The 26,817-nt window shown below is 42.0% G+C and overlaps 1 protein-coding gene across 1 annotated transcript; it reads left to right on the top strand.

Annotated features, from left to right (window-relative positions):
* Window positions 1–4,028: 4,028 nt before the first annotated feature.
* LOC111586169 (NACHT, LRR and PYD domains-containing protein 3-like) lies at window positions 4,029–25,279 on the top strand. Its single transcript, XM_055008581.1, is given in 12 exon segments — window positions 4,029–4,817; window positions 4,901–5,014; window positions 7,243–7,377; window positions 8,057–8,129; window positions 8,290–8,518; window positions 8,701–9,319; window positions 9,321–10,481; window positions 10,559–10,732; window positions 12,732–12,905; window positions 13,205–13,378; window positions 20,489–20,535; window positions 20,685–25,279. Coding segments are annotated over 12 exon segments (3,510 nt in total). The 5' UTR covers window positions 4,029–4,728; the 3' UTR covers window positions 21,206–25,279.
* The last annotated feature ends 1,538 nt before the right edge of the window (window positions 25,280–26,817 follow it).

Below are 26,817 nucleotides of genomic sequence, written 5' to 3'. Positions count from 1 at the left end.
ACTCCAAAGTGAGCTAAAAAGTTCCAAAATGACTCAAAATTTGTCCAAAATGACTTTAAACTGTCTGAATGTGATCTGGAATTAATTGGAAATTCATTTAAAATCACTCAAAGTTATGCAAGATTTGTTTAAAAAAGCTCAAAATTTGTTAAAACCAGTTAAAATACATCAAACAGTTCTTAAAGTTTGTCTGAAATTACTTAAAACTTGTACAAAAATGACTCAAACTGTTCAAATTTACTTAAAATTCATCCAAAAAGAGATAAGCTGGTGAATAAAATGATTCGAAATTCATCTAAAATAGCTCAAAATTTGTCTAAAATGACTTAAATTTGTCCATGTTTGTGGATATTTGTCAAAAAATACTTTGAATTGTCTGAACGTGATCTTGAATGAGTCAGAAATTGCTTAAAATTACTCAAATTATTCACGATTTATTTAAAATAGCTCAAAATTAGTTAAAACTAGTTAAAAATTGTCAAACAGTTCTCAAAGTTTGTCCAAAAATATTTAAAAGTGGTGCAAAAATGACTCAAACTGTTCAAATTTAGTTAAAATTCATCCAACAAGACATAAAATGGTCAAAAAATGACGACAAATCTGAATAAAATGACTAGAAATTCATCTAAAATATCTCAAAATTTGTCCAAAATTCATTAAATTTGTCCATGTTTGTGGATATTTGTCAAAAAATACTTTGAATTGTCTGAACGTGATCTGGAATGAGTCAGAAATTGTCCCAAATTACTCAAAATTTGTCCAAAATGACTTTAAACTGACTGAATGTGATCTGGAATTAGATTGAAATTTGACCAAAACTACTCATTTAATTAAGATTTTAGTTAAAACTAGTTAAAATGCCAACAAATTCTTAAAATTTATCCAAAATTACTTAAAAATTGTGCAACAATTGTTCAGATTTACTTAAAATTACTCCAAAAAGAGTTAAATTAGTCAACAAAAGATGACAAATCTGAATAAAACGACTAGAAATTCATCTGAAACATGTCAAAAAGTAGATGGACCCCTGTTTCCAGCTGCTGTTAGTTTAGTTCCAGCAGCAGAAATGAGGCTCCACAGCTCCATGTTCGCTCCTTCATGGGACTAAAAAGTTGTCCGTTTAGTCCCTGGTTTGTGTTTCCAGTAGTTCAGGTGTTTGTCTTGTTGTTGTGTCCGTTGTCTGGGGTTTGCTGACGTCTCTTTGGATTCTACCTGTCTCCTGTTAGGCTTGGCAGCTAGTTTCCTCTGGTTCTGAGTGCATATGTACCCCACCACTAACTGCATGAAGCCTCGGGGTGAAACAGCTAGTTAGCTTTAGCTGGAGTTAGCATAGCTGCAGGGGTGGGTCTCCTGTTCACAGTTAGCCCCGAGTTCTGCACTATGAAGCCAGATTAGTGGCTCAGCAGGTATGTTGAGTCCAAACTCGGAGTTTTCAGGATCATGAAGGCGTGTCTCTTTGTACCTGACTAGATCTCCATGGTAACTGATGCTGTGGAGCTATATCTCCATGGTAACTGATGCTGTGGAGCTAGATCTCCATGGTAACTGATGCTGTGGAGCTAGATCTCCATGGTAACTGATGCTGTGGAGCTAGATCTCCATGGTAACTGATGCTGTGGAGCTAGATCTCCATGGTAACTGATGCTGTGGAGCTATATCTCCATGGTAACATGCTGTGGAGCTATATCTCCATGGTAACTGATGCTGTGGAGCTAGATCTCCATGGTAACTGATGCTGTGGAGCTATATCTCCATGGTAACTGATGCTGTGGAGCTATATCTCCATGGTAACTGATGCTGTGGAGCTATATCTCCATGGTAACTGATGCTGTGGAGCTATATCTCCATGGTAACTGATGCTGTGGAGCTATATCTCCATGGTAACTGATGCTGTGGAGCTAACCTGGTCCAGGTTGTGTTCAGAGTTTAGATGGAAATGGGCTGGAAGAAGCGTCTCCCTTTAACTAAATCGTTTCCTAGCCAGTATTTCTGAGTCATCCAGATTCTCAGCTGAGGAAAAAGTTATTTCTGTAAACATGTTGAGCTTTATGTGACTAAAACCACTGGATGAAGTCGTCTAGTTCCAGGATCACACACTGTATGCATGGCGTTGCCATGGGAACCTACATGGATGTGGTGGGTGATGCAGAAAATGCATCAATGTGTTTTAATGTCTGGTCTGTTTCCTCTGCTGGTACTGCAGCTGATAGAACATTGATTATTTATTGGTATTTATTACACACAATATTCAATCAGTCACAATCATTTCATATTGATTTGGCCACAAAGGGATTTCCTGCATTATGGGATGGTGTCAGACCTAAATGTGTCTTAATTTGTCTCATTTGTGTCATTTTGAATCATAATTTGTCTAATTTTAGTTGTTTTTCTGCCTTGACTTCTCGCATTTTGTGTCATAATTGGCCTTTCTTTTGTAGTTTTGTGTAACGTTTATGTTTTGTGTCTTAATTTGTCTATTTTTATGATTTTGTATCTTAATTTGTGTAATTTTTGTCATTTTGTGTCTTAATTTGTCTAATTTTTACCAGTCTATGTTTCTTTTGTGTCATTTTATGTCCTAATTCTTTCAATATCTGTCATTTTCAGTCTTTTTTTCCGTAGTTTTGTCTCAGTTTGTCTCATGTAGAATGTAGTTGTCAAACATGAAAACCTGCTCTGACTGGGGGTTTGAGGCGCAGAGATGAAACTTTAAATGACTCCTTAGTTTTTCTTCATATTCCAACTCCCCCATAATCAGAACTGATTCCATCTGCTGCAGGACTTTTTCTGTAATGATTGGCGACTTCTCCTCCTCTGTTGCCTCTTTGTTTTGTGGAGTTCCCCAGGGCTCCATTTTGGGCCCTTTGCTATTTTCATTGTATATGTTGCCACTGGGGTCAATTATAGCAAGGCATAATTTAGCATTTCACTGCTACGCCGATGATTTCCAGTTCCCAAACAAAAGTGGTGCTCTTCAGTCCCTCACACACTGCATCAATGACATCAAGTCATGGCTGGGGAAAAATTTCCTCCATCTAAATGAGGACAAGACTGAGTTCATTTTATTTGGTGACAATGTTCTTGCGGCTTTGGACTCTGTGTTTTCAAAGCTAAAACCGTCTGTAAAGAACCTTGGGGTTCCTTTTGACAGCAGTTTTACATTCGTCAAACAGATCGACAACGTGGTCAGAGCGAGTTTTTATCAATTACGTCTTTTATCTAAAGTAAAGCCTTTTTTAAATCGCACCGACCTTGAAAGGACTATTCATGCTTTTATCAGCTCACGAATAGACTATTGCAACGCTCTTTATGTTGGTGTTTCCCAGTCAGCCCTGAGCCACCTCCAGTTGGTGCAAAATGCGGCAGCCCGTTTCCTGACGAACACTTCAAGGCGTCAGCACATCACCCCGGTCCTCTTTTCCCTCCACTGGCTTCCAGTTTCTTTTAGGATAGATTTTAAAATTTTGCTTTTCATTTTTAAAGCCCTCCACAGCCTTGCGCCTATTTATTTAAGGGAACTTCTTTCTGTCCGAAACCCTGACAGGGCGTTAAGGTCCTCTAAACAGCTGTTTCTGGAAGTTCCTAGGGCCGGGTACAAACACTGGGGTGATGGAGCCTTTTCAGTCGCTGGACCAAGACTTTGGAACAAACTGCCTCCTGACATGCGCACCATCACTGACTTTGGCCTCAGTAATGTGGGGACATTTTATTTTATTTTATCTTATTTTATCTTGATTTTATTTGTTGACATGTGTTCTAATGTTCCTTTATTTTAATTTGCTTTTATTCTAATTTTATTGTTTGATTTTAACTGGAAAGCACTTTGGTCACGTTTGAGTGTTGTAAAGTGCTCTATAAATAAATCTTGATTGATTGATTGATTGATTGATTGATTGATTGATTGATTGATTGATTGATCTGCTTGTCCAACATTCCAGATCCTGAATCAGTGGTTAGAAATCAGAGTGAAAGTGGTGGACGGTCAGTTTGTGGCTGCTGGAGGAAGCAGTGTGTTGATCAGAACCTGCAGTTTGTGACTCTGCTGCTCCTTCAGTCAGGTTTTAATTAGACTCAGTCCATTTGTTGGTCTTTAACAGGAAAAAGGTTGAATGTTGAAATAATCCGTCACATGAAATGAGTGGGAATCAGCCTGTAAAATGTGCTCTTATTGTGAAAGTCTGCCTGCTGCTTCCTCATAGGTGGAGTCCTGACTGGTTCCAGGAAACAGATCACCTGTCTGAGCGTCCAGCAGTGGACTGGAAACTTTCTTCTTCTTCTTCAGCGCTTTGAATAAAGTCTAAGTTTGCTTTGTTTGCTGCTTTAACTTCAGTAATGTTGCTGTTTGTTTCTGCTCTGTGATGTTTCTACATGTTCACTTCTTATTTCAGCACAAACTTTGGATGACTGCTGTTTAAACATGGATCAATATGATTATTAGGTTATTGATTGACTGCAATCAGTCAATATTTCTATGAGATTATTGATGGACTTGAGTCAGTTTGATGAGCTGCTGATGTTTCTTTGTTTGTTCACAATCCAAACTGCATGGTGTCTTTTTGACTTTGGGTTTGTGGGTGAGTCTCTGCAGCTCCATGACTCCATCTGCTGGACTGATAGTAGAAGTGCAGCAGCTGATCTTTTCCAGGAGGATTTGAGTGGATCAATGATGTTTGTTTCCTGTGCAGGTGAAGGTAGAAAGTGTGTGTGAGCTGCTGTGAGTTGAGCAGCATGGATGAGTGTGAGGACAGAGAGGAGGGAGTCCCTCCCTCTAAAAGCTCTCTGTGTGGGGAACAGGAGAACCAGAGCAAAGCTCAGAGGTGAGACCAGCATCTCTAACTGTCCAGGACTCTGGTGCATGTCAGAGCTCAGCATCACATCACTGCTGCATCATTATTCACAGGAATCCACCTGGACATGGACATGGACCTGCATCCAGCTGTGTGTCCTTCAAGAGTGACCAGTCTATGAAAAATCCTAATACATTTAAAGGAGAACAAGGTCCTGCTACAGAAGGGTAAGATGTTCAGAACATACACTTTTGACCAAAGGTTAAATAATCTCTTCACTGATTTTCCAGAAATACATTGTCCGATATTTTCTTAAACCCAGATTAGTTTTCATCTCGTGTAATCAGAGCTTCATGTCCTCTCATATATGTTGCTGTCATTATTAATATTATTAATATTAATGTCCTTGATGTTGTTCTGCTTTAAATCTCCTGAAAGTTTCCACATGCCTCTGTAGTGGTGGAACTCTTTATTTTTTATGGTTCTTTGGTGTCTGTGTGGCAGCATGGCTCGATAGCGCCTCCTATAGTTCAAGATCAGAGTTTTTACCTCAATATAGAGAACTAATCAGAACAACTTCAGATGTGGTCAATTCAATTCAATCTTTTATTGCCATTGTCAATAAAACAATGAAATTTCATTCAGATCATGTCATACACTGCATAGCCATGATATAAAGTGCAATGATGGTGCAAGTCCCTTCTCCCAGTCCCATAAACACCCACTGTGTAAAATTAACACACAATAACATATAATTTAATTATTTAGTGCAGGCACAAATCCATAAATATGAGCAGTGACAGTGGTACTGCAGCACACAGAGGGAACAGACAGTTATTTGATGTTTGATTGACAAAATGCAGAGTCCAGTTCACAGCTGTTGTAACAGTGGGGTAGGGTGAGTGTCTGTGGATGGGGCAAAGAGAGGAGGTGGGGGGTAACAGTTTAGCAGCCTCACTGCCTAAGGATACAGGCTGTGGGCTAGTCTGGTGGTTTGGGCTCTTATGGACCTGGACCTTCTACCTGAAGGCAGCAGGTGGAAGAGGTGATGCGCTGGGTGGTGATGATCATGCATGATGTGCACTATCCTCAGACAGTGGGTGGTATAGATGGTACTGATCTCTGGGAGAGTAATCCCAGTGATCTTTCCTGCTGTCTTTACCACCCGCTGGAGTGGCTGTTGGTCAGCTTTAGTGCAGCTGGAGAACCACACTAAGAACCTGTATGTTAAAACACTGCTGATGGCACAGTTGTAGACGTTCATCATCAGCTGCTTTGGGATTTGGGCACTATTCAGCTTTCATAGGTAGGTCGGTGTCATCTCAGGAGCTCTTTGATGCAAAGTTAACAGAATTGTGACTTTATTGAAGGACATCTACATCTCAGCACTGAGTTCTAGTCACAGCGCCACCTACTGGACACAGCAAGTCAGCCTTAGGAGACAATGAGAACTATTTAAATGAGATTTACATGCTGTGTTCTACACATGAGGCTCAGCAGCATCATGTTTTCTAGCACCACATGAAGTGATGTAAATCAGACGAAACATCATGTTCTGAACCACAAAGTTCAGACAAACTGATTTGTTCCATCAGTGAGCGATGGAGGTGAAAAAGCAAAGTTCTGGAACTATCATCCCACCTTGATGAACTTGAAGGCCTCATCACTGATACCAGCTTTAGTTTAACATTAATGTTTAACTTCCATCTTCTTCAAAGACATTTAACTACTGACTGTTGTGTCAAATGTTCTGTCAGTTGTTCCAGATATATTCCAACATTAAATCCCTCTGAAACTCTGCTACAACCTCCATGTGTCACAACTTGTCTTGGCAAGGGAGAATACACTAGTGAGGACAAGCAAACCAGAGACTAAGTGAAGCAGGAGTTTATTTACAGGATGTGAAAATAACCAGGAGTACAGCTCTATACAATCAGGTAAAGCAAACAAGCCAGGGGAGTGAGCTACAGAGAACAGGAAACTAATCAAAACCCAGCTAAAGATGAAGTTAACAGAAACTGAACACCAAAACATGAAACTCAAAGGGAGACGAAGGAAACACAAAATACACAATACTACGACTGGAGACACAACCAGCTATACTGCAAAGACTAAAGCTGAACAGAACCAAGTAGAACAAGACTACAGGAGAACACTAACCAGAAACACAAGAACACACTGAATCAGGAATGAATGAGGTCAATGCAGGGAAACCGGTGGAGAGATGAGTCAAGACTGACGGTCTGGCAGAGAGTGAAGTCTGAACTGGAGTTTGATTGAGAAGAGAGTTGATTGGAGGCAGGAGAACCAGCCTCTGCTCAGGTGCTGTTGGTTAGGAAGAAGTTCTCAGAGAAGGTTAGAGGGGGAAAGGAGGTGCACAGATCCTGACACCATGGTTTCTAAGAGAATTTAAGGGGAATTCTCCTTCCTGGTGATCTTCTTCTTTATCTACCAGAATCCATCAGAAACCAGTGTCCTCTGGACCTGAACCTGAACCTGGACCTCCATCCAGCTGTGTGTCCTTCAAGAGTGACCGGTCTAAGGATTTTCCTATTGTTTTTAAAGGAGAACAAGGTCCTCCTGCAGAGGGGTAAGATGTTCAGAACAAGGTTTCAGAGCTGCTAGTTTGATAATAGATTGGCTCCTCATCAAACAGAACAAATATTTTGAAGAAGTGATGCTAATAACGTGAACATCATCCACAGAGACATTAAAAACAGAACCAGGTGGATCACAGCAAGAACTCTGAGTTCACTAAAATATCAATAAATAGTTTTACTGGACAAAAGTCCAGTTCTGTGATCATATAAGCCTTGATAACCTGTATGTTAGCCTACATGTTAGTCTAAATGTTAGCCAACATTTTAGCCTGTATGTTAGCCTGCATGTTAGCCTATAGGGTGAACTCTACATTGTTGATGGAGACGACTGATGCTGGACCAGGATGGAGAGGACAGAAAAATGGTTCTTCTTGTCCTCTCTGAGTTTAATCAGTCAGCATCCAGACCTACAGAGCAGTTTTCCATGTTCTCTCAGAAGTTCCAACCCTGGAGTAGGAACTTTGAACTCCTAGAAACAGTCCTGAAAGAGGTTCTACAGGGACGGTTCCTGTGGTCAGAAGAAAGATTGATGATGAGCCAAAATGAAGAGAAAGTTCCTGCAGTGGAAAACAGACTCATGTTGTAATCTCTAATGAACATCATGGACCTTCAGCTGGTGTTTGTCTCTGTGTGATAAAGTGAGAGTTAACTGTTGATGTTGATCCACAGAGTGGAGCAGCAGAACTCAGAGGTTCCCAGAGCTCAGTCTGTCCAGCAGCATCACCTGGACTCCATATTCATGGTGAGTTCATGGACAACAAGTTGTTCTCCATCTGTTGTGTTCAAGCGTCTCCATGCTGCTCTTTGTAGACCAGTGGACTGTCAGTGTGTCCAACATGGATCTGATGTTTGGCTCCATGATTTGACTCTGATGGACTCATTGACACATTTCTCTGTTCCAGCTGCTGGAGGACAACATGGTGACTTTTGTGAAGAAGGAGCTGAAGAAGATGCAGAAGGTTGTGAGTCCAGATTACCCAGAATGCTCCTCAGAGAGTCAGAGGGAGGATGAGGAGGAGTTGGAGGGTGATGATGAAGAGCAGAGGAGCAGCAGAGAGATGTTTCAGCAGATCACAGTGTTGTTCCTGAGGAGGATGAAGCAGGAGAAGCTGGCTGACTGTCTGCAGAGCAGTAAGAGGATTTGTGGAAAGACTGAAGCTGCTGATCAACAGAACATTTACTAAAGTCTCAGAATATCTTCACACAATCAGTTTTTAGGGGGACAAACTGTCACCTTCACTTTATTGCTGCTTTGGTGCTTTAATATCCAGGTTACTTCTACTTCACTCTTTCTTTCTTGTGTTTTCATTCAGAACTTCCTGCAGTTTGTGGACGTGAACTTAAATGTGGTCTGAAGAAGAAGTTCCAGAGAGTGTTTGAGGGCATCGCTAAAGCAGGACAGCAGACCCTCCTGAATGAGATCTACACAGAGCTGTACATCACAGAGGGAGGGACTGCAGAGGTCAATGATGAACATGAGGTCAGACAGATTGAAGCAGCATCCAGGAAAGCAGACAGAGCAGAAACAAGCATCAGACCAGAAGACATCCTGAAAAGCTCACCTGGAAGAGATGGACCAATCAGAACAGTGATGACAAAGGGAGTGGCTGGCATCGGGAAAACAGTGTTAACACAGAAGTTGACTCTGGACTGGGCTGAAGACAAAAGCAACCAGGACATCCACTTCATGTTTCCATTGACTTTCAGAGAGCTGAATGTGGTGAAGGGGAGAAAGTTCAGCTTGATGGAACTTGTTCATCACTTCTTCATTGAAACCAAAGCAGCAGGAATGTGCAAGTTTGAAGACTTCCAGGTTGTGTTGATCTTTGACGGTCTGGATGAGTGTCGCCTTCCTCTGGACTTCCACAACAATGAGGTCCTGACTGATGTTACAGAGTCCACCTCAGTGGATGTGCTGCTGACAAACCTGATCGGGGAAGCTGCTTCCCTTTGCTCGCCTCTGGATAACCACACGACCTGCAGCAGCCAATCAGATCCCTCCTGACTGTGTGGACATGGTGACGGAGGTCAGAGGGTTCACCGACCCACAGAAGGAGGAGTACTTCTGGAAGAGATTCAGAAATAAGAAGCAGGCCAAGACAATCATCTCCCACATGAAGAAGTCACGAAGCCTCCACATCATGTGCCACATCCCAGTGTTCTGCTGGATCACTGCTACAGTTCTGGAGGAGCTGCTGAGAACCAGAGAGGGAGGAGATCTGCCCAGAACCCTGACTGAGATGTTCATCCACCACCTGGTGGTTCAAGCCAAAGTCAAGAAGGTCAAGTATGATGGAGGAGCTGAGACAGATCCACACTGGAGTGAAGACAGCAGGAGGATGATTGAGTCTCTGGGAAAACTGGCTTTTAATCAGCTGCAGAAAGGAAACCTGATCTTCTATGAGTCCGACCTGACAGAGTGTGGCATCGATGTGGAAGCAGCCTCAGTGTACTCAGGAGTGTTGACACAGATCTTTAAAGAGGAGAGTGGACTGTACCAGGACAAGGTGTTCTGCTTCGTCCATCTGAGTGTTCAGGAGTTTCTGGCTGCTCTTCATGTCCATCAGACCTTCATCACCTCTGGAATCAACCTGCTGGAAAAACAACAACAAACAACCTCCAACAAACCTGATCCAACAGTTTTCTACCAGAGAGCTGTGGACGAGGCCTTACAGAGTCCAAACGGACACCTGGACTTGTTCCTGCGCTTCCTCCTCGGTCTATCACTGCCGACCAATCAGAATCTCCTACGAGGCCTGCTGACACAGACAGGAAGTAGCTCACAGACCAATCAGAAAACAGTGGCGTACATCAAGGAGAAGATCAGTGAGAATGTGTCTATAGAGAGAATCATCAATCTGTTCCACTGTCTGAATGAACTGAAGGATGTTTCTCTAGAGGAGGAGATCCAACAGTCCCTGAGATCAGGACGTCTGTCCACAGATAAACTGTCTCCTGCTCAGTGGTCAGCTCTGGTCTTCATCTTACTGTCATCAGGAGAAGATCTGGACGCGTTTGACCTGAAGAAATACTCTGCTTCAGAGGAGGCTCTTCTGAGGCTGCTGCCAGTGGTCAAAGCCTCCAAGAAAGTTGTGTAAGTAGTTGGAGACTGAAGATCCTTTTTCCTTTTGCTGCAGTTTCATCAGTATAATCTGCTTTTTGTCTCTTCAGACTGAGTGGCTGTAATCTGTCAGAGAGAAGCTGTGGAGCTCTGTCCTCAGTCCTCAGCTCCCAGTCCTCCAGTGTGACAGGGCTGGACCTGACTAACAACAACCTGCAGGATTCAGGAGTGGAGAGTCTTTCTGCTGGACTGGAGAGTCCACACTGTAAACTGGAAGCTCTCAGGTCAGGACTCATCAACCTGTTCAACTGATGACCATTTAAAATGTGTTTTTATTCATGATGAGCAGAACAGCTGAGGTGGGAGGTTTTCTGTATTTGTATGACTCAGATCAGTTCTGTTACTGACCTTTAGCACTAGTTTCTCTTCATGAGGCCTCTTCCACTACAGGAACTGAACAACCTGGAACCTGCATCACAGAACCAGAACCTGGAAGAACCTGTGAAGTCTTGGTTCCAGGTTCTGTTTTAGTTTCCACTGTTTCACAAAATAGAATGTTTTAGATAGACTTTGACGAAAAGGAAACACCAGAACAAACATTTCATGTTCACACTTGAACTTGTTTTGTGGATCTTCTCCAGGTTGTTTTCTCCTGACTAGATCAATGAAACTGTAGAATGTTCAGGTTGTTCAATGACTGAACTCAGTGCAGTTCAGCTGGTGGACAGTTGGACTGTTGTTTACATTCTTATTTGAGGTTCAGGTCCAATTCCTTCTCACCATTGGAGCCGAAACAGCCACTGAAGCAGTGTTGTCTTCTGTCTCCACTGAGATCAAAGGGATCCTCAGTTCAGATCCTCTTGGGTTCACCTCCTCAGATGTATGGATCCTGATCCCATCACTCCCAACTCTGTCTTCACTGGGCGGCAGGACACGTCCCTACCTCAGGTGGTTTATGAGGAATTGAGATTTTGGGTTGAAGAACATGACAACATACTCAGATACTGGCTGAAGATTTTTGGAAAGACTTCCTGGACCAGCAGCTTCCAGGACTCCAGGTCTGTCAGAAATGATGGAGTGAAGCAGCAGCAGCCCTGCAGGTGAGGACAGTCATCATGACTGTTGATAAGCAGTGTCCTCATGTCCTCTGGTCTGTGGGTAAGGTCAGTCCAGTCTTCCTGCTGCTGATGGCTGAGTCCCATCAACTGAAGTGTTGGTGAAGGATAGAACATCCATCCCACCTGTGGTGAGGTTCATGGTCTCTCTGCTCTCCCTGAAGAGGAGCAACACCCTCATAGGGACCCTATGACCCTTTTCAGATGTGAGGCTGTTAAAAGGTTGTTGGTTCCTTTCAGACTGTAGGGACTGAGAGCCAATCACTGGGCAGCAGAGTGTCTCCTGAGACTGAGAGAGAATGAAGAGTCCAGCTCACTGATGCGATGAGGAGTCCAGACTTCATCAAGAGTGGAGATAAACAGTTTAAACACATGAGTTTGGAGATCCTTAGTTTGGTTCCAGTGGGATTCATGTGTCAGTGAAAACCAAAGCATGAGTCTCAACAGCACAAGTAGAAGTGAAGGAACCTGAAGAACAAGGACTGGAGATCAGAAGACGTTTGTTCTGTAACAACATCAGAGATGTAACCGAGTCTGACAGTGATTTAATCGCTGCCATCAGCATCAAATTGACTATTTTTCAGATTGTAAAGAAGGAAAAAGTCCAAACTGTGACTTGTCCAAGTGTGTGTCTTGATTTGAATCCAACAGACCAACTTTGGGGTATTTTAAAGACAAAGGTAGAGCAACACAAACCCTCCAACAAAGAGCAGATGAAGACATAGTCTCTGAAGATGGTGGAACATCTCTGTAGAAATGTGGTTTCTTCATGCTGAGGAGGATTAAATGTGTCATCAAAAATAAAGGTGGACATAGAAAATAGTGAAAAAATCCAACATTCTAATGACAGTAATGAAAGATGTACTGACCTTTATTGGATTCATTTCTTGCTGTTTGGCCTGTATTCTTCATTTAGTAAATCTAAACTGTCAGTTTGTTTTTTAATCAGATCAAATACTTTTCTGCTCAGCTTCAAAGTAATCTGATTACTGTAATGTGCTACACTTTGGATTATTTTCACATTTAAATAATATTTCAGAGGACTGTCCTCAGCACTGCTGTATTCTGGACATAGTGGGATGTATTTGTTGTTAAATTCACTGCTGTCTTTTCAACAAGACAGAAAATACTGAACTTAATGTATTACTTCTTTTCTTTGTCTCTTCAGACTGAGTGGCTGTAATCTGTCAGAGAGAAGCTGTGGAGCTCTGTCCTCAGTCCTCAGCTCCCAGTCCTCCAGTGTGACAGAGCTGGACCTGAGTAACAACAACCTGCAGGATTCAGGAGTGGAGAGTCTTTCTGCTGGACTGGAGAGTCCACACTGTAAACTGGAAGCTCTCAGGTCAGGACTCACACTTTGAAACTGATGTGATTTCTATCAGTGGATAAACAGCTAACCTGAGTAGAATCATTTCTGCTGATGGGATTCATCAAATGAGCTTTTACTCAACTTGTGCAGGACTTTGTCAGGGTTTATTTTTGACATGATTAAATCCCACTAATCATTGTTGAGATTGTTGATTTGCTTGAGACGCATGAAATGTGCAGCAAAATGTATCTGAAAGACAAAGAAGGACAGAAAGAGTGAGAAACATCCATCCAAGTGTTGTCCATCAGGTTTGTGTTGTTTTGTGTGTGCAGGCTGTCAGGCTGTCTGGTCACAGAGGAAGGTTGTGCTTCTCTGGCCTCAGCTCTGAGCTTCAAGACCTCAAATCTGAGAGAGCTGGACCTGAGCTACAACCATCCAGGAGACTCAGGAGAGAAGATGCTGAGAGCTAAAGTGGAGGATCCAGACTGTAGACTGGAAACTCTCAGGTACAGACAGACAGACACTCTCAGGTACAGACAGACAGACAGACACTCTCAGGTACAGACAGACAGACACTCTCAGGAAACTATCAGCTCACAACAAAGAGTGGAAGCAGAAGAACACTGTTAGTTCAGCTACGCACCATGACTGAAGGGAACCTGTTAGCCGAGCTTAGCACAAAAACATCATATTCAATTCATTTCAGTTAAATTTTATTCATATAGCTCCAGTTACAATTCAGATTGTCTCGAGACGCTTTACAGAAACCATATGTACCCCCAGAGCAGCTGTAAGGAGACAGTGTTAAGAATAAACTCTCTTTAACAGGAAAAAACTTTGAGCAGAACCCGACTCATACGGGGGGACCCATCTGCTGCTGGCTGGCTGGTTGAGAGGGACAGAAGAGGTAGAGGGGATGGTAGACAAGGAAACATATAACACACATTGGAATACATGGATGATCAGAGTAACATCGATGAAACATACAAAGTACAAGCCAACATTGAAACTGGTTCATACTACTGCTATGGTGTACGGCTCTGGCATAAAATACACTATATTGCCAAAAATATTTGCTCACCTGCCTTGACTGACATATGAACGTAAGTGACATCCCATTCCTAATCTATAGGGTTCAGTATGACGTCGGTCCACCCTTTGCAGCTAGAACAGCTTCAACTCTTCTGGGAAGGCTGTCCACAAGGTTTAGGAGTGTGTTTATGGGAATTTTTGACCATTCTTCCAGAAGTGCATTTGTGAGGTCACACACTGATGTTGGACCAGAAGGCCTGGCTCTCAGTCTCTGCTCTAATTCATCCCAAAGGTGTTCTATGGGGTTGAGGTCAGGACTCTGTGCAGGCCAGTCAAGTTCATCCACACCAGACTCTGTCATCCATGTCTTTATGGACCTTGCTTTGTGCACTGGTGCACAGTCATGTTGGAAGAGGAAGGGACCAGCTCCAAACTGTTCCCACAAAGTTGGGAGCATGGAATTGTCCAAAATGTCTTGGTATGCTGAAGCATTCAGAGTTCCTTTCAGTGGAACTAAGGGTCCAAGCCCAGCTCCTGAAAAACAAGCCCACACCATAATCCCCCCTCCACCAAACTTTACACTTGGCACAATGCAGTCCCACAAGTATGGTTCTCCTGGCAACCACCAAACCCAGACTGGTCCATCAGATTGCCAGATGGAGAAGCGTGATTGGTCACTCCAGAGAAGGTGTCTCCACTGCTGTAGAGTCCAGTGGTGGCTGCTTTACACCACTGCATCCCACGCTTTGCATTGCACTTGGTGATGTATGGCTTGGATGCAGCTGCTCGGTCATGGAAACCCATTCCATGAAGCTCTCTGCTGAAGCACTGTTCTAGAGCTAATCTCAAGGCCACATGAAGTTTGAAGGTCTGTAGCGTTTGACTCTGCAGAAAGTTGGCCACCTCTTGGCACTATGCTCCTCAGCATCCACTGACCCCGCTCCGTCAGTTTACGTGTCCTGCCACTTGGTGGCAGAGTTGCTGTCGTTCCTACACACTTCCACTTTCTTATAATACAGCTGACAGTTGACTGTGGAATATTTAGGAACCAGGAAATGTCACGACTGGATTTGTTGCACAGGTGGCATCCTATCACAGTTCCACGCTGGAATTCACTGAGCTCCTGAGAGCGAGCCATTCTTTCACAAATGTTTGGAAAAGCAGTCTGCATGCCTAGGTGCTTGATTTTATACACTTGTGGCCATGGAAGTGATTGGAACACCTGATGCTGATTATTTGGATGGGTGAGCCAATACTTTTGGCAGTATAGTGTATGTCAGAAGAAGGATTTTGAATTCTATTCTAGATGTAACAGGAAGCCAATGAAGAGAAACAAGCATAGGAGAAATATGATCTCTCTTGCTAACTCCTGTCAGTACTCTGGCTGCAGCATTTTGGATCAGCTGTAGATGTTTCAGAGAGCTTTTGGGACAACGTGATAATAAGGAATTACAGTAGTCAAGCCTAGAAGTAACAAATGCATGGACTAGTTTTTCTGCATCACTCTGAGACAGGATGTTCCTGATTTTCACAATATTTCTCAGGTGGAAAAAGGAAGTCCTACAGATTTGTTTTATGTGCGAGTTAAAGGACATGTCCTGGTCAAAGATAACACCGAGGTTCCTCACAGTAGTACTGGAGGCCAATGTAATGCCATCCAGAGGAACTATATGCTTTGAAAGCAATTTTCTAAGATGTTTGGGGCCAAATACAGTGACTTCAGTCTTGTCTGAATTTAGTAGTAAGAAATTATAGGTCATCCAGGTCTTTATGTCCTTAAGACAATCTTGCAGTCTAGCTAGCTGATTAGTTTCATCTGGCTTCATAGATAAATACAACTGAGTGTCGTCAGCGTAACAATGGACATTAATACAGTGCTTCCTAATAATGTTGCCTAAGGGAAGCATGTATAATGTGAACAGTATTGGTCCTAAGACAGAACCCTGAGGAACTCCATGATTAACCCTAGTATGCTCAGAAGAGTCATTGTTGACATGCACAAACTGGAACCTGTCTGATAAGTAGGATTTAAACCAGTCCAGTGCTGTCCCTTTAATGCCAATACAATGTTCTAGTCGCTGTAATAAAAGTCTGTGGTCGATTGTATCGAATGCTGCACTAAGGTCGAACAAAATAAGTATCGAGACCAGTCCATTATCTGACGCTATGAGAAGGTCATTAGTAACTTTCACCAGAGCTGTTTCTGTACTATGATGCACTCTGAAGCCTGACTGAAACTCTTCAAACAAGCTATTCCTTTGTAAATGTTCACATAATTGATTTGCAACTGTTCTTTCTAGAATTTTAGAGAGAAATGGGAGGTTAGAAATTGGTCTATAGTTGGCTAAAACATCTGGATCTAGAGTGGGCTTTTTAAGTAAAGGTTTGATTCCAGCAACCTTAAAAGCCTGTGGTACATAACCTGTTACTAGAGAGAGATTAATCAGATCTAACATTGAGGAATTAATTAAAGGTAAAGCCTCCTTGAACAGTCTAGTTGGGATAGGATCTAAAAGACATGTTGATGGTTTGGATGTAGAAACTATTGAAATTAGTTCAGAGAGACGTATGGGAGTGAAAAATTCTAAATATCCATCTGGTCTTACAGCCAATTCTAAAGTATCTGTACTCGATGATACATCTGTGACATTTGCAGGAAGGGCCAGATTAATTTTTTCTCTAATCGTAATAATTTTGTTTGTTAAGAAGCTCATGAAGTTGTTACTGCTCAAAGCTCAAGGAATACAAGGTTCAACAGAGCTCTGACTCTTTGTCAGCCTGGCTACAGTGCTGAAGAGAAACCTGGGGTTGTTCTTGTTTTCCTCTATTAATGATGAAGGATGTGCTCTGTGTTGCACCCTAAAAAGGGGGATAGTGATGGAAAAATATCATAGAACACACAGCATGCTGTTCATCCACTCGCTTGTCTGTATTAAGTTCAATTTCATGCGAATACACAGAAAACCACTTCTGTATTCAACAAATACATACAAACACTACACATGAACTTTCCATAGCAGATATTATTTTAAACGTGACTTATCTGAACATTAGTAACAACTAAGTAGACAGTCATACTTTAAACCGGGACCACAAGGTCGCTAGCAGCTAGCTTACATTTCAACTGATTTGCTGTAAACTCTTTAAGATAATACAAAAGCACAAAACACAAACTCTTATGCCAATTGAGACACAGAACATATGTCACAAACATGCCTTTTTTTAGTAGTACACTGTTACACAGCAGCAATTACCTTAGAAAGGAGGGTAGCGAGGGAAAAAAATTATAGAACACACAGCATGCTGTTCATCCACTCGCTCCTCTGTATTAAATGAGGGAAAAAGTGCACACCCTGCTGGAGCCCCAAGGCATTACTAGTAGATTGATGCACATTTCAACTCTATCAGCACTTACTTGGATCATAAGCGGCCATTATTTCAGGCATTACTAGTGGTTTGTTGCTAAATCTACCCATACATAAATCAATCTGTGTCGCTATTTACAACTACCACATCTGGCATTACCAAGAGCTTTTATATAAATCACTAGACTATTTTTCCACACTACGTAAACTTCCTGTAAACTAACATCCTAAATAACTCCGATCAAACAGGAGAAAACTGTTAGCCTTGATTAACACAAACTCTGGAAACAAAGGGAAACTTTTAGCATAGCTGAGCACAAAGACTGGAATCAGGGGGAACCTGTTAGCATAGCTTTTCCCAAATTGTAGAAATAGAGGGACACAATTAGCCTAGCATAGTACTTAGGCTGGAATCGGGGGAACCTGTTAGCCTAGCTTTTCCCAAATACAAGGGGTCCTTGGTTTATGATGGCCCCGACCTACGGCGTTTTGTCGTTACGTCAGAACTGGTTACGTGGAACTAGTTGGAACTAGTAGAGCAGATGAATACGTCGTCAGGCAGCGCTGTAAGATGGCTTTGTTTCTACTCTCCGGTTGTACACCACCTTGGATTTTGCTGTATTTGCTAACTTTTTTCCCTTCATTATGGGTCCCAAGCATAAGTCAGACTCTTCTGATGCGTAAAAGCTGCAGCTGTCCAACTAGTTAAACTCGTTCTTGTAAAATGAATTGTGAGTCATAGCAAACTTGACTTCTCTACTGTGGCTCTTGATACACATTACAAAGTGAAAACTGCAATTAAACAGAATAAAACAACATAAATACATGTAAATAAATCCTTTGAACTGAACCAGTAAGTCTGAAAATGAAATTAGTTACAACATTGCCTCTGTGGAGTTTACAAAGTAGAGAGCCGCATCCAGAAAAGCACGTATGTGTGTAAAGCTAAACATCAAAACAGCGGACAGGAAGTGACAACTGTCAACAGACAACTTCAAAATAAAGGCTATTTTAAAATAAAAGTACATTGATAATTCTGCCTTTAGGGCAACACACCATGGAAGTGAAATTAGATTTAATAAAACGCTCGTAACAGGGCAAAACACTGATGAACATCAACATTATGAAATAAAGTTGTAAAAACAGTCAAACACATTCTGTTATCTTCTTGTAAAATGATTCATATATGTATGAAATTCGTTTTTATCCATGAGTTTTATGAAGAACCCATCGACATCGTGATGCACAGAATGGCTTTGTTTATATTTTCTCTGGAGTTCCGACTTACAGCAAAAATTTACTTACATCAATCTGTAGGAACGAAACTCGAATATAAGTCGAGGACCTCCTGTAGTGGAAACAGAGGGAAGCTGTTAGCATAGCTTTGCACAAATACTGGTAGCAGAGGGAACCTGTTCGCATAGCTTAGCACAAAGACTGGAAGCAGAGGGAACCTGTTAGCCTAGCTTTTCCCGAATAGTTGAAACAGAGGGAAACTGTTAGCATAGCTTAGCACAAAGACTGGAAGCAGAGGGAATCTGTTTGACTAGCTTTTCCCAAATAGTGGAAACAGAGAGACGCTGTTAGCATAGCTTAGCATAAAGACTGGAAGCAGAGGGAAACATTTAGCCTAGCTTAACACAAAGACAGCAAGCAGAGGCCTGGCATACACTGGAAGCAGGGGGAGGTGTTAGCCTCGCTTTGCATAAAAACTGTAATCAATAGAAAAATGTTAGCATATCTTAGGACAATGACTGCAAGCAGGACCATACTGTTAGCACAGCTTATCATAAAACCCGTAAGTCAGAGCCTAGCTTAGCACAAGACTGGAAGCAGAATCAATCATTAGCACAGCTTAGCACAAATACAGGAAGCAGGGTAAACTGTTAGCCAAGCTTAGCACAAGACAATAAGGAGGGGAAATTGTTAGCCTAGCTTAGCATAAAGACAGGAAGCAAGATAAACTGTTAGTATAGCTTATCACAACTCAAGAAACAGGTTAAACTGTTAGCCTAGCTTGGCTCAAAGACAGGAAGCAGGGTAAACTGTTTGCCTAGCTTAGGACAAATACTGGAAGCAATGTAAGCTGTTAGCCTAGCTTAGCTCAAAGACAGGACGCAGGGTAAGCTGTTAGCCTACTTTAGCACAAAGTCTAGAAATAGGGTAAACTGTTAGCCTAGTTTAGCACAAAGACAGGTAACAGGGTAAGCTGTTAACCTAGCTTAGCTCAAAGACAGGAAGCAGGGTAAACTGTTAGCCTAGCTTAGCTCAAAGAAAGGAAGCAGGGAAGCTGCTAGCCTAGCTTAGCACAAGACAAGAAGGAGAGTAAACTGTTAGCCTAGCTTAGCTCAAAGACAGGAAGCAGGGTAAACTGTTAGCCTAGCTTAGCTCAAAGACAGGAAGCAGGGTAAACTGTTAGCCTAGCTTAGCTCAAAGACAGGACGCAGTGTAAACTGTTAGCCTAGGCTAGCACAAAGACAGGAAGCAAGATAAACTGTTAGTATAGCTTATCACAACTCAAGAAACAGGTTAAACTGTTAGCCTAGCTTGGCTCAAAGACAGGAAGCAGGGTAAACTGTTAGGCTAGCTTAGGACAAATACTGGAAGCAATGTAAGCTGTTAGCCTAGCTTAGCTCAAAGACAGGACACAGTGTAAACTGTTAGCCTAGGCTAGCACAAAGACAGGAAGCAGGGTAAGCTGTTAGCCTACTTTAGCACAAAGTCTAGAAATAGGGTAAACTGTTAGCCTATCTTAGCTCAAAGACAGGAAGCAGGGTAAGCTGTTAGCCTAGCTTAGCACAAAGACAGGAAGCAGGGTAAACTGTTAGCCTAGCTTAGCTCAAAGACAGGAAGCAGAGTAAACTGTTAGCCTAGCTTAGCACAAAGACAGGAAGCAGGGTAAACTGTTAGCCTAGCTTAGCTCAAAGACAGGAAGCAGGGTAAACTGTTAGCCTAGCTTAGCTCAAAGACAGGAAGCAGAGTAAACTGTTAGCCTAGCTCCATGAACAGAGGAAGCATCAATGAGTAAAGCTGAATAATGAGTGTAAACTGAGCTGGAATGTGACGAGCACAGGACAGGACTTTAGAGATGCTGCATTCAGGTGTCTGTGTCTCCATGTTGGACTGGTCCTTTATCAGTGGAACAGTGTGAGAACCATGTAACGTCCATGTGTGCTGCTGAAAGAGTCGCTGCTGCTCTGACCGTCCTCCTCCTTTCAGGGTGACGCCTGCTGGAGTCCGATGGTTGACACCAGGTCTGAGGAAGTGTAAGTGTGTTTTAATGGATTGATGGAAACAAAGCAGCACATTCAAGCATCTTCAAAGTGTCACATCTCTGAGGTCATCATCAAACTTTAATACTGATCACATGATCCATCAATAACTGCAGCTGTGTTGTGTTTGTTCTCTCCATCAGATTCCTGTCAACTCACAGTCGACACAAACACAGTCGGCAGAAACCTCAAACTGTCTGACAACAACAGGAAGGTGACATTTGTGAAGGAGGATCAGTCGTATCCTGATCATCCAGACAGGTTTGACTGGTATCAGCTGCTGTGTGGAACTGGTGTGACTGGTCGCTGTTATTGGGAGGCCGAGTGGAAAGGATGGGTTTATATATCAGTGAGTTACAGAGGAATCAGCAGGAAAGGAGGCGGTAATGACTGTCTGTTTGGACGTAATGATCAGTCCTGGAGTCTGAGCTGCTCTGATCGTGGTTACTCTGTCAGACACAATAACAGACAAACATCCATCAGTTCCTCCTCAGTCTCTGACAGAGTTTCAGTTTATGTGGACGTTCCTGCTGGAACTCTGTCCTTCTACAGAGTCTCCTCTGACTCTCTGATCCTCCTCCACACCTTCAACACCACATTCACTCAACCTCTCTATCCTGGATTTGGGTTCTGGTCGTCTGGTTCCTCAGTGTTTGTGTACTGAGTTGAGTCTCCAGAGTCTCCTCCTGGTAGAGAAACAGTGTTAAACAGATAGTTGAGTCTCTCCATGACTCTGTCCCTCAGAAACATGTTTCCACATTCATGGATTAAATGTGTTTCTTTGTCAAATCCTTCTAAATGATTCCTTGTAAACTTGTTCCTCTTCAAAGATGGAAGTTGTGATTATTCCAGGAGCCAAATGTGGTGTTTGTGTCTTTTTCCAGTCAAATGTTGAGAGTGAATATCAGGATGTAGTGTTCCTCTGATGCTCACTTGAACTAAAAGCATTTGAGCTGCACACAGTGTGAAATGAGAGAGGAAGCAGTGAATCTACAAACTGCTGACAGACTTTCACACATTATTGTCCAGTGAAAATCAGGTTTTTGTGCAGCCAGACTTGATCCTGATTTGAGTGTTTCAGTCCTGTTCTAGTGATGAAATGAGAACTTCCTTCATCTTGTGTGTGATGGAGAAGAATAAAGGGCTGTGGTTAAAAATCCTGACTCTGAGTTCTTCATTACAAACATACATTATATCAGCTGTTTATTATTCATCTGCTTTATTCTACTCAACATGGAACACAAAGATAAGATCAGGTATAAATTTAAATATAGAATATCATATATTTTCAAATTTACTTTATTTTGAAGCATTTCACTCCTAAAAATATATATATTTTTGTTCTAGTCTTTATAGTTCTTTACATTTCCTTTGAGGATTAAATTTGATTAAATAAAATTAAAAATGGCAACATAAAGATCAGAACTTAATAATTTATTGTGTCCCATAATGCAAAGTCACTTCTGCACCTTTTTGGCTCTGAATCAGAGAAAGCAGAAATTTCTCATCAATTCTGTCCCATGCTTTAATAATTAATTTTTCAGATCATCCTTGTTATCGAACTGTTTTCCATCATTATAAACTTTTCTTGCCATAAATCTCCACAACTTTCTGATGGGATTAAGGTCTGGGGACTTGGCAGCCAGTTCATCACATCTATATCACTCTTTCCACAGTATTCTGTGGTCTTCTGTGATTTGTGACATGGAGCGTTGTCTCATTGATTGATCCATTTTTCATTTTTACAATAAATAAGCGGGTCAATGATTTTTTTCATAAGTTTTATATAAGATTCTGAATTTGCCGTTTCATCAACAAATTCTAACAGATTTAATTTTTTCCATAAAAAGCTCCCATAACTCCAGCTATCTCTGGATAAAACATGGTTTCAGCATCGATATGATGCCAGTAGAATTTAAACCCACCTTGCCTTGCAGGACAAATATAATTACATTGCAGGCCAGAGTTTGACACCTATGATTGAGAGCATTTTCTTCATGGTATAAACCTGACATTGTCTTGCAGGAGACGCTGCTATTGGAGAGGCTGTCATTGGCTTTTTTCTCTCTACATGCATGGAAAAGCTGCAGTCAGGGTTTGTGTCTTGTGTCTGTGGCTTCCTCACAAATGTTGACTTTATTTTAGGTGACAGGAAAGATTTTTGAACACCATGTTTCTATGATGTGTTGATGCATCACTGTGCTAACAATGCAGTCTGACAACTATTCCCTCACATTCACACCTAGAGGCAGTGAAGACTCACTAATATTAACCTGCATGTTATTGTGTTGTGGGAGGAAGCCTGTTGTTTATTGTTTGTGTGTGTTTTATGTCTTCAGCAGCACACTCCAGCATTCCAAGGCTTTTTGAAGGAGATCCTGAGCATTTAGTGCCCTCAGCCTCTCACTTTGTTGTGGAAAGTGATGTGTTCCTCATGCAGGGAGAATGTTAGACCACTCCTTTCTTCATGTGTCTTCAGGACTCAGCCCTGCTGTTGTTCATGTTCTGCTCACTGGAAGTCCTGAAACTGCAGCTGCTACACTGGAGGACTGTCCAGACCTGGACATCAGAGGAACAATCACACTCTATGATCATTTAAACAATAACCTGTTTCCTTCCATGTTCTATTTATTCCACCTTTTTATTCTATATCCAGTGTCCTTGAGGGCTCAGTGATGTTGATGACTAATCCAAGCCTGGGAGCTGATGAGGATTTTATGAATTACATTTGTTATGTTAAAAATGAAAATGTGGATTGTAGAGTGACTCAAATGCCAGTCATCTGTGAAGACAGTGGAGCTTATCTGGACCCACCATGTTCCACCGTTTATTATTTAGTGTTCAGGTCTTTTACAGCTGCACATAGAATCTGGCATTTTCTAATCTAATTTGTTTTGAAGCTTGAAGGACATTCCTGTCAGGTTTGCTACAGCAGGCTCTGGATAGGCCTCTCCTTCCCCCTCCTGTCTGTTTTTTCTTCTTTTTTAGGTTGCCTGGTATGAGGGCTGTGGCGGCAGGTGTTCCAGATTCCTCATCAGCAATCAGCAGAAGTCAGACCAATCAGCATACGTCTCTCCTGCAATATAATCAGATGCCTCTCTCCACTCGATGCCGGATGGTTGAGCAAATCAGTCAGTGCTCTGCTTATCCTGTTCAGCCAAACAAATTACGGAACCTTTTGTAACCTCTGCTTTCTGTCTTTCCTCGTCAGACTACCGCCTGTTCGTGCACATCTGTTCTGAGGCACAGGAACCAATCAGTAGCCAGGATTTACCACCTCCAACCCAGGACTGTCACCTGGCTCACTGACCTCTCACAGACATTCCCTGCAGCCTCCAGCTTCCAGCTCCATCCTCAGCCTTCCCTCTCTTACAGACATTCTCCACGGCCTCCAGCTCTCTCCTGGTCTTCAGCTGAGTTCTTATTCCAAGCATGTCCAGACTGGCACCTACTTAGTATAGCTCGCATTTCTCTGTGGAGTAGCGGTAAATAATCAGACGTAGCTTCACTCCTAGCATTCTCTAGAGGTATTCTTAGTTTTGTTCTGGTTGGCTATTTTTTTTGTGTGCAGAGTAACCACTCTTTCATAGATGGTTTTGGAATGTGGCCCAGCTTAATAGATTCTGATTCCTGTAGCTTCTTAACTGATTTCTGTTTGAGTGCATCGACTCTTAGTGCTTCTTTGGACTTGCCAGCTATTGTTCTGTTAGAGCATTAGTTCTAGTGAAATTAGAGTTCTTAGGTTCTTGTATGGAGTCTAGTATTTTTGGTATTGGATTCAGTCAATCTATAGATTCCGGTAAATATATTCCTGCATCCCAACCCAGGTGTTTCCTGTAGCGGGTTCGAGTTCTGGTTTGGACACTTATTCTAGTGTCGTCCTCCCACCTCTAGGGGAGATATTGGGTCAACTGCCTTCTTCGTTTTGTCTTTGCTTCCGATAATAGAGTCCAGTTCTGTTTATTGTTCATCCTTTGTAAATAAACTGTTTTCATCTGCACCAGTCGGTCTCCTTCTCGTTCCTGCGTCTGAGCCTCGTAGAAATCGTAACAATTCCAGACTCTCCGAAAAGGATAGGAAAAGTGTTGAGGACTTGGCCTGTTCCTGGGACCTCCCTCCTCTGACTGAGGACGAGTGGAAAACATTAAAGATGGGGGTTGGTTGCAGGACTACAGATGCAGGGAGTTTTCTCAGTGAGCACATGTACAGAATCATTTTTACTTTAGTTACCAGTGGATAGAAACATCATTTTATCTAAAGAAAATACATTCCTCAAAATATCATTCATTAAAATATCTTCCTCTTTGAGTTTGCTTTAGGACAAAGAATTGGAATGTGATGTTTTCCATTCTTTCTCTGATTACTATGAGCAGTAACTGGACGTCACAAGACAAATGAAGCAGCAGCAGCGAGGCCTGAAAGAAACTCCAATATGGACAGAGCTGACTCAACCACCGACACAGTAGCCTTGATTTTTTCCAAAAGAGGGAGCAGGGATATCAGCCCAGAGGTGAATCTGAATTACTATCAGCTTGTATTTTTCTCAGTCTGCCTTTCTCCGTCACTATTATAGATTTGAATGTTCATTATGTGCTCTCACCTGCTTGGCATCTATTACTGAACATTTTCAATATTTTCCCTCTTATTTCTGTCTTCTTCAAAATATCATAAACCAGAATCATCAGGTTTGAAATTCAATAAGACTGAAAAACTGATCGGCAATAAAAGGCTGATTTGAGTATTTGTCGTGTTTTTTTTTTTTTTTTTTTAATCAAACCAGGTTCTTCTTCAGCACATTACATGATGATGAGGATGATGATGATGATGATGTGAAGGATGATGTGAAGGATGATGAGGATGATGATGATGATGATGATGAGGAGGATCATGTGGAGTATGATGATGATGATGAGGAGGAGGAGGATGATGTGGAGGATGATGATGAGGATGATGAGGATGATGATGATGAGAATGAGGATGAGAATGATGAGGATGGTGATGATGAGGATGATGATGTGGAGGAGGATGAGGATGATGATGAAGATGAGGATGATGATGAGGAGGAGGATGATGTGGAGGATGATGATGATGATGATGAGGAGGAGGAGGAGGAGGAGGAGGAGGAGGAGGAGGAGGATGATGAGGATGAGGTTGAGGATGATGATGATAATGATAATGATGATGATGAGGAGAATGAGGATGATGAGGATGGTGATGATGAGGATGATGATGAGGAGGAGGATGATGAAGATGAGGAGGATCATGTGGAGTATGATGATGATGATGAGGAGGAGGAGGATGATGTGGAGGATGATGATGAGGATGATGATGATGAGAATGAGGATGAGAATGATGAGGATGGTGATGATGAGGATGATGATGTGGAGGAGGATGAGGATGAAGATGAGGATGATGATGAGGAGGAGGATGATGTGGAGGATGATGATGATGATGATGATGAGGAGGAGGAGGAGGAGGAGGAGGAGGATGATGATGATGATGATGAGGATGAGGTTGAGGATGATGATGATAATGATAATGATGATGATGGGGATGAGAATGATGATGATGAGGAGAATGAGGATGATGAGGATGGTGATGATGAGGATGATGATGAGGAGGAGGAGGAGGATGATGAAGATGAGGATGATGATGTGGAGGAGGAGGAGGATGATGTGGAGGATGATGAGGATGATGATGAAGATGAGGATGATGATGAGGAGGAGAATGATGATGATGATGATGATGATGATGTTCTATCTTGGGGAGTTGGTTGCTAATGGTAGCTTTACAGAGTGCTCATGCTCATTTCATATTGTTTGGCTGTTAAACTGTGAAAGGGACTCAGCTGTGCTATAAACAACTTGTCTCCAGGGTTAAACTAGTCTTTACTTAGTGGACACTGGAAGTGCTGTAGGTGCTCATTGATTTGGGTGATTATTAAAGCTGGATTGTTTTGATCATTTCATTTGTTGTATCCATTTATTGAATCCATTTGAATCCACTCCATCTGAACTGACCAATCTGGTGAAACTCTGGACTGGATGGGAGATTGTACCAAGAACTGTCTGTAGAGGTAGTGAAGGGCAGATACCCCACAGCCTCCACCTGCTGCACACGTGGACAAAATTGTTGGTACTCCTCGGTTAATGAAAGAAAAACCCACAATGGTCACAGAAATAATTTGAATCTGACAAAAGTAATAATACATAAAAATTATATGAAAATTAACCAAGAAAATCAGACATTGCTTTTGAGCCGTGGTTTAACAGAACC

This window comes from Amphiprion ocellaris, chromosome 24 (assembly GCF_022539595.1).
Source record: "Amphiprion ocellaris isolate individual 3 ecotype Okinawa chromosome 24, ASM2253959v1, whole genome shotgun sequence".
NCBI classification, from domain to species: Eukaryota; Metazoa; Chordata; class Actinopteri; family Pomacentridae; genus Amphiprion; species Amphiprion ocellaris.
This window is presented reverse-complemented; position numbering and strand designations above follow the sequence as displayed.